Raw genomic sequence first — 8,831 nt, 5'->3', positions numbered from 1 at the left:
CTGGCTTATTTCACTTAATATTTTAAAGATCCATCCATGTTGCTGCATGTGTCAGAATTTCCTTCCTAAGGCTGAATAATATCCAATGTATGTGTAAACCATACTTTGTTTATCCATTCATTAGTTGATGAATATTTGGGTTGTTTTATAGTTTGGCTATTGTGGATAATGCTGTTAGGAATACTGTTGTACATCTTTTTTTAGTCCTTGTTTCCATTCTTTTGAGTAATATACCTAAGAGAGGATATGCTGGATCACATGATAATTATATTTTTAATTTTTTGTGGACATGCCAAATTCTCTTCTGCAGAGCTAACATAGCATTTTTTGGAAAAAGGGTTCCATAGTCAAGAGACTTCATCTTGGAACTCCTTCTCAGAGAGTCTTAATATACCTTAGAAAACATAGTAAAGGCTTTGACAAGTCCTGAAGTAAAGAATCTATGTAACTTTGACCCATCATTCTCTAATTAATTTGACAGTGGAACCCTGTATTTACAGAGTAACTGGTAACATGACATCCGTTGCTGGACTGGGAAACAATGTCCTCAGCTCTCAGGCAGATGCAGGAAGGACTGGGGATTAGGAGAGAGAACCACTATTCAGGGCCCAGAGACAGGACCACGTCTAACTCTCCAACCAGTCTATTGCGCTTTCTCCTGATGGCCCATCCTTTCTGTACTTCTTTGCTTCTTAAAGATTATTTTAACTGTCAGGACTAGCTCAGGCATCCAACCTACCCTCAAGAAACTCTGACGCTGCGCTTGTCTCCCCAGGCAGGGAGTGAGTGGAAACACCTCTTCCGCTTAGGCTTAGCTTTTATTATACTGCGTTGCCCTATTAAATGGTTGGCCTCCTCCACTATATAGGTGCTGGGGGGAGGAATACTGGTGGTGTCAAGTTTAGTTTGTATAAACAACCATCTGGAGAGCTTATTAAAAATGCAGATGCCTCTGTGTTACTCCTAAAAATTCCAGCTTAGTTGCTCTGAGGTGTACATTCAATAGCTCTAGAATGTGCATTTTTAAGAAGTACCTGAGGCAATATTCTCAGGCACTTGATATTCGCAATCTCCCAGTTGTTAGCTCTGTGAGGATAAGAATGACTTCTACCTGTCTATTTTACACAGTAAATGTTGAAGGAGTAAATGAATGAACAAATGAATGAATGAAATTATGCCAGTTTCCTCCTCTGTAAAATGATGAGATTGGATATTCTCTAAGCTTTCTGTTGGTGAAACTGCTCTTTATAAAGTTCAGGTTATTTGACCCAAGCCACTGTGTTCCCAGCCACTTTAAGATTAGAACCATACACAATACACAAACAGATGCACATGAAACCACAAGGGAGACCACGGAAGAGGATTTAGTCCATGCTATGACTTAGCAAGTCTCTCAGAGCTTGTGAATAACCATATTTTGAAACTGTCACTGTTATCACAAGGCAGGCATACAAAGAGAGGCATACACTTGTGCCCCATGTGAATTCAGTCTCATTCTCTGAGTAGCTGAAAGGCAGCACTGTCAGGGCTGACAAACCAAGTTAGGGAATTGGGAACTAGGCATTATGGGAAGGAAACCAGGGTCCAGAGAAGATGCGGGAGTGTGAAGCAGCTCTCCTGCTGGGTGGAAGGGGTACAAACTCGGTCCACGTCCCTTGACTCTGCTCCATTTCTCAGTGGAGTCTTTGAACATAAAACCCTGAATCTCGGTGCCCTGAGAACACTGCAGGTTTTGAGGGGAAGCTCTGGCTTTTCACAAGAGCTATGGCCTGAGAAAAATGAAGTCTCCCACTACTTACAACCCCTCAGGATTTCAGAAGCAAAGGTTGGCTATGGCTGCCAAGATCTAGCAAATATTTGGTTAGCTTGGAAAGAATGGGCGCTCATTTTCCAATTCTCACAGATTTTCTCTAAGCCCAGCTCCTTTTATTAAAAACCTCAAATCCAGAGATACAATCGAATGGCACTTGAGGCTCTGAGCGTTCATCTGTATCCCGGGAAGCAGAACCCAGCATCTACACAAAGAAAAGCTTAATCAACAGAACTCACGCATTCCCTCTAGGAGCAGGGCCCAGCGGAGCAGAAGAATCATCAGAGGAGCTCCTGACTGCATTTTCCTTGGGTGGATGTTTATGGGAAAGACCTGGGGTTGCTCCTTCCCTTGACTAGGCTCAGCCCACTGCGGCCCATGGGATAAATCCCACCCGCTGCCTTTTTGGTTTGTTCCTGCCCAGAATGTGAATTAAGGTTTTTTTTGTGTGTGTGTTTTTAAATAGAAAAATAGCGAAATAAGAAAAATATTTCAAGAAATCTGAAAATTATGGTTAATTCACATGTGTGTCCATAAAGGAAGTTTGGACAGAAGATGAAGTAAGGTGTTTGTGCAGTGGTTCTCAACCTTGGCCGCACATTAGAATCACCTGGGAATCTTTCTAAAATCCTGATTTCTGGGCCTCATCCTCCAGAAATTCTGTTTCTTTGTTACTAATGTTGTGGCCCCACCCCATAACAAAGAAACAGAATTTCCGGAGGATGAGGCCCAGATATCAGGATTTTAGAAAGATTCCCAGGTGATTCTAATGTGCAGCCAAGGTTGAGAACCACTGTGTGTGTGTGTTTCCGCTGTGAGCCGCGATGGCCGAGCTGAGCAGCTGAGACAGACCACGTGGCCCTCCAGGCCTGGCATCTGTCCTCCCTGGCCCTCAGCAGGGAAAGTCTGTAGCCCCTGGAGTAGGGGATGTAAGATTTATTCGTCACCGATATTTGCACAAAAAAGTATCAAACACATACACAGTCACAGTTAAATCGTTATAAAGCAAACACCAGTATAACGCATCGTGGGGGTCAAGAAATGAGAGACTGCTGGCCATCACCCCGAGTCCTCCACGTGTCCTTCCTTCCTGAACACAGTTCCTCAGTGTCCCCACCCCCACCCCCCGCCCCCGGACCTTTTGATAATGTCTTCCCTGTGGTTCTTTATACTTTCCCACCTAAACACCATGCAGCAAGGCCGCTTTACCCACAGGAAACAGGTTGCAAGACCCCCAGACCATGCCTGAAACCACGGCTCAGACCACATACGCTGCTTTTTCCTACACATCCGTGCCTGTGATCGAGTTTCATTTGTAAATTAAGCACAGTAAGGTAGTAGCTACTACCAATAAAATGGGACAGTCGTAACGAAATCCTGCAGGAAGAGCTCTGTGATGTGCTCGCTCTCCCTAAACGTCGTGTTTAGACTCACCTTCCCATGATGATCTGAGATCATACGCCGGGGGTTCAAGACCTGAGGACGCCCATCCCTCACCGCGCGCTTCTCTGCCGCACATCCCGCCACCAGCATCGCGACCCACGGGCTTTGGCGCCATTTCTGAGTAAAGTGCCGGTTACCTGAACGCCAACACGGCGGTGCCTGGAGTGTCTGGTCAGTAAGAGGGAGACTCTTGCCTGCCGTGAGGCGTGAGGGCGCGTAAGGGACGTAATCACGTCAGAGCGAGACATCGCGAGATTTCCGCACGCTGCTCAGAACAGCGTGCAACTTAAACCGCGAACCGTCCCCCCTCCACCACCCCGCCTCCCCCCCCCCCCCCCCCCCCCCCGCCGCCCACATCCCAGGGATGGGAGCTGAGGGAGGAAGGTCATCACAGCAGGTGGGGCAGGTGGCCTTCCAAAGCTTGCAAAGTGAACAGGGAAATGGTCATTGCCCCTTTCTCTTTCAGAAAAACCAGGGGACTTCAAAGGTCAGTTGAAGCTGATGCCTGTGTCTTTCTCTACAGGGCTTTAGAAAAACTGGACAGAAAACGCCCACCCCACCAATGGCCAGCACGCTGAAACCCCATCACCTGGAGGTCCACGCACTTGAGGCATTTCTGAAGCATGATGTAGCACTACACCGAAAAGACACAAATAAACCCCAAACCCTGGCGCACATTTATCCAGTTTGTGAAGTGGATTAATAGAATAACCAATAAAACATGTATAAAAGCTTTAATTAAATCTGATGAAATAAAACTTCATGTTTTATTTATGGACACTCCCAACATGTAAAGGATTCAGGGACACATTCATTTTTACTGCCATTCCGTCCTCATATCTATAATTAAATCCAGGCTGCAGCTCTGGCCCAGAGCAATGCAGCATTTTAAAGCTGGCCTTGGACACGCCCTCTCTCACCAGCTGCTTTTAATTATAATTACCATCTCAATATAAAGGAGGCTGATGGTAAAACAAAACAAAATAATAAAACAAACAAACAAAAAGCAGTTGTTGCCATTGTTTTTGGAATGACATGCTGAGGGAGGGTTTCAAGCGGTGGGCATAGCCTCCATTTCCAGTTTTATTCGGTACCAAGTGCACAAAACCTTCATTTTACTTTTGACATAAAAAAGGACTTCATGAAACAAGACAAAATAACTTATGATTATATGAAACATAACTGTGACAAATCACAAAACTATACATATTAATAGAAAAAAAGTGTACCTAATTCTTTAAAAGATTTATGACAATAAGCACCAGATGTGCCCTTAGAGTAAGATCGGCCCCATATCCAGTATGATATATGCAGTTCATTTCTCTATGTGAGTGTATATAACTATATACAAGAGTCTGTGTGATTTATGGAAAACAGATTTCCACTTTTTCCCCCCAAAGTGCTGTATGTCAGCAACATTACACAGGATGCTCTGCTGTCCGTACAAAATAAATCTCTTCTTTTTTACACTCACTATTTCTCCAATGAGTGGTGTGACGTTTTTGCTTTATCTGTTGCAAAAAAAAAAAAAGTAACCGCAGAAATTCCACACCACCAACAAAAAGTGCCATTAAAAAACGCTGCTATAAAATGACATGGTCAAACAGTCCAATAAAACACCAAATAATTAAATTGTTTACAATCACTATTCCCAATACTTTGAGGCAACTGAACAGTCGAGGTTCCTGGATAGGGAGATGAACATTTACCTCCATTCTGGTGCATGAATGTGCTTAACAGCTGGAAATGTGAAAGCTCCAGAACAAACCAACACTCAGTTCCACCAGTGGACACTGCTGAGAGCCACTGAAGACCTACTATCCGTTTTAAAATAGCCTGTGTAATTTGGGGGAGACATGGGAAAAGGACCCCACCGGATAGTAAATATTTAAATAATACTTAACAGCTGATCCGAGGCTGAATTACAACTGACACTTTGATGCAGTCCCTTTAGGGAATGAAGACAATGCAGCAAATTAAATGACTCTAGGCATACTGATTTCTTTTTATGTAAGAGGGTAATTAGCTTTGGGCTGCATGTATTTTCCTAGGCACCGGTTTTTACTTAAAAAAAAAAAAAAAGGGTAATGACAATCTCTGTTTGGATGTTAATGAAAATGGTTACATGTCAAGACTAAAAAGGTCAAGAAGTGGAAGGTAATAAATTTTTGAACATTCCATTTTTACTGCTACGAACATTATAATGAAAGCATATATAAATCCTGTGCAATGTGAAAGCAAGCAAGAAACACATTTTAAGGTCAGATGTGATTCTGGGATCTAAGGACAGAATGCGGAGTCTAGCCAGAACCTGAGTGTCCTATCCTGAGGCCATAAGCTCAGACCTGCACCATCAGGAAACACAGAGGGTCCTGGAAGGGTTCTCAGCACTGCAGGCAGCCTGGGCCTGCTTACTGCATGCCCTCTGCTAACAGGAATGCCTCCCGAAGGGCCGGCCCAATTTCTACTGAGGAAGGAGGCCCTACAGGTGCTACTGCGGCCTGGCTCGCCCTGGCTCCATCCAGCCACAGTGAAGCATGAGAGGGGCAGGACCACCCTGAAGCCACAGTGAGACAGGCTGGCATAGGGGCATCCCCTCCAGCCAAAGAAGATGGCATCCATGGTTTCTGAGGCTCAGCTTCCGGCTTTGTCTTCCTTCCCCCTTTCAACTTTAACTTATATAAAGCCACAGGCAGGGGTGACATCATCAGCTGCAATAAACACCTTGCCTTTCAATCTTTTTCCTCCTCATCACAAAAATAATATGTATTTTGAGTTCCTCATAAAGGCTTCAATATTAAGAATGAATAGACTGTCTCTCTAAGAAACTTCCCTTTCTTTCCAGAGTGTGACAAAGGACACAGGAGGGATGCCAGTGTTAGGATGCGAGTGTCCTTGCTTCGGCCAAGGGACACAACCCACCAAGTCTGCAAGGAGGAGGATACTTGCCCTGCAGTCTGAGGGCTCACCTGGAAAGGGAGCCAACAGGCATTCTCTCATAAAGTAGAACAGGCATTTCTCAAGTGAATAACCCGTTTGCAGAGTTAGGCATCTGCACGATGGCTTTTCTCAGATCAGAGCTCATTGGTCAGAGAACTAGACTGACCAGGTGCACTGTGAAAACAGACCCGTGCTTGGTGCTGTACTCAGCTCATCCTACCACATGTTTGAATGAAGTCCAACAGCAGGCCAAATACTATTGACTGCGCAGCTGCACTGGGAGGACCCACCTGTCAGGATACACCTGTCCCCAGGTCCCAAGTCTGACACCACACTGTGTACTTATCTCACTGAAGATTGTAATTATTTCTGTTTGACAAACAGCATTGTTTCTTTGTTGTTCAGAAAACATTTTTTTAAAAGAGAAAAAAGAAAGCATGAAATGTGACAGTACTGGAATGTCCAAATTTACTGGGTATCTGGGGCTGGACTCATGATTATAGCCTAGGCCATCAGACTCAGGATCTTTGTAAAGCTTTGTAAAGGTGCCACAGGAAATGGCTTCCTCTTCAGGCTTGATATCAAATGGCCAAGTGCCCTCAAACCAGAGTTTCAGAAAAAAAGGTTGCCTTCTTCTGCCCACCTTTCCAGAACTGTCTCCTTAACCTTCCTGTGGCCAGACCTTGCTAACAGTTGATGGTCAGATAATGATGGTGGTGGGCATGTCTGAACCACAGTCAGGGAGAGGGTGAGAACAATGCAAATAGAGAGAGAGAAGCACAGGGGAGAGACAGACAGATGGCAGATATCCTGAGGGAGGTGAGCCAAGGCTGTACCAAATAACGACATAGGGCATCTCTAGTTTGGTTTTCTGAGAAAACCTAGGAACATAACTCAGTGAGTCCCTGTGCTCACATCTAGCATGTCTCTGGGCAGAGCACCAGAGTAGAAGCAATGGGTGAACCAGTCGTGTGACCTTTTACTTTGAACAAGGTCTCTGAGGTGGAGCTGGGTTGCCGAACAGCTAACCTGCTAGGGTTCCTGCTACAGCACTGGGAAGAGGGTGTGCTCACCCTGTTTCCCTCAGGTAGCCTTTGCTATATACAAAACTAACATTCCAGGAGTGCTCACAGGTGCTGTGAGGTGTGGTCAGGCAGAGCCACATAGCTGTGGCAAAATGTATGTAGTTGGGGTGATTAAAATAGTTTGCATCCAAAGAACAGACTTCTAAATATCTATTTTCCTTTTAAAGTAGATGTAAATTACAAGTCTTTAAAATGAAGGAACTAAGGTTTTTGGAATATAAAACAAGTTGTAGTGCCTTTCAAGGGCCTTTACTTAACAGAACCTCCACACTTTGCTTTTGAAGAAACACTGAAAAGCAATTGGTTAGCATGGGGATATCAAAGAGGAGAGGAAGAGAGGCAGCCAGCTCACTGGAAGGCTGGCTGATGCTGAACCCTGGGGATCCCCCTGTGCTGCAAGTCTGGGGTTCCTGTGTGCCTGGCTAAGCGTTGGCCAGCAGTGAGTAAGAGGAGCACGGGGGTGGTGGGCACTTCTCTGTGCTTCTGGCAATTTGCATTGTCCTTCTCTATTTAGGGTTTTCAGAGAGGGCAGTCCCCAAACTACATTTTCACATGCACATCACTTCATCTGTGTCCTCTGGGGGTTGACAGCCAGGAGAAAACAGGTATCTGGGAGAGAAAGAGTCTAAATTCCCTTTGAAAAGACAATCCTGCTGGTCACCAGCAAACCCAGAGAGAACAAGGAGCAAATAAAAACATTTCCATAAAGCCCAGCTCTGACCATCAGCCCTGCCTTCCAGGACACATCTGTGGCTTCGCAGACACCACTGACTCGGTCGCCACCCTTTCCATGCAGTCTGTGAGGGTATGAACACAATAGGTGGCAAGCAACAAAAGGTTCCGGATGCCAGTGGTAGTGGAGGCCAGTGGAGCGGTAGCTGTTACCCTTCAGTGTAGACAGAGGAGAGCTGGCTAGGACAGCGGTCCACAGCACTGATCTGCAAGAACGTGGTGTCTTCAGGCCCACTGCGAAGAGATTCTCCGAAGAGGCTTGAGGAACCCGAAGGCAAATCGTACACTGGAAGATAAGAAACGCAAGAGTCAACACCTGCCTCACCTCGCCACGCCCACCGGGGTCCAATGAGCGACCGTGCTGACCTAGCCCCATTAGCAGGTCTCTGTCCTCAGGCACCTAGGTGGAAGAGAAGTCTGGGGTGCAGACAGATGGCCAATATAAGTCTTGGCACAAAGTATGAGCTGAGTATTAGTAAAAGTGAAGTGTTCTGGGGAAGGGTGAGGATGGTCTCAAAAAAAGGTAATCTTAAAGTTGAATCAAGGATGGGATTCTTACAGGAGGGGAGGTTTTAAAAAAATAACATTCCAGAAGGAGGAAACAGGAAGCAAAGAGAGAGAGGGAGGGAAATGTGGGGCCAAGTGTGGTGGCAAAGCTGAGGTGCAGAACATGTCAGGAGACATATGTGAGGGAGTTCTGGAGAGTCTAATCAGGCCTAACTCATGGGCACTTTGAATGGCATGCTGAGAGATCTCACTCATATGAGGAATCTAATGAACAAAATAAACTGATGAACGAAATAGACCCAGAGACACAGAAA

General features: G+C 45.3%; 1 protein-coding gene across 2 annotated transcripts in view; it reads right to left on the bottom strand.

Annotated features, from left to right (window-relative positions):
* Positions 1–5,323: 5,323 nt before the first annotated feature.
* Positions 5,324–8,831, bottom strand: part of GLIS3 (GLIS family zinc finger 3) — a 452,058-nt gene continuing 448,550 nt past the window's right edge. For both annotated transcript variants that reach the window (XM_059656776.1, XM_059656775.1), the window contains one exon: positions 5,324–8,296. In XM_059656776.1, coding sequence (XP_059512759.1) covers positions 8,160–8,296 — 137 coding nt within the window. In that variant the 3' untranslated portion in view covers positions 5,324–8,159. The remainder of the gene's footprint in view (positions 8,297–8,831) is intronic.

This window comes from Myotis daubentonii, chromosome 11 (assembly GCF_963259705.1).
Source record: "Myotis daubentonii chromosome 11, mMyoDau2.1, whole genome shotgun sequence".
NCBI classification, from domain to species: domain Eukaryota; kingdom Metazoa; phylum Chordata; class Mammalia; order Chiroptera; family Vespertilionidae; genus Myotis; species Myotis daubentonii.
This window is presented reverse-complemented; position numbering and strand designations above follow the sequence as displayed.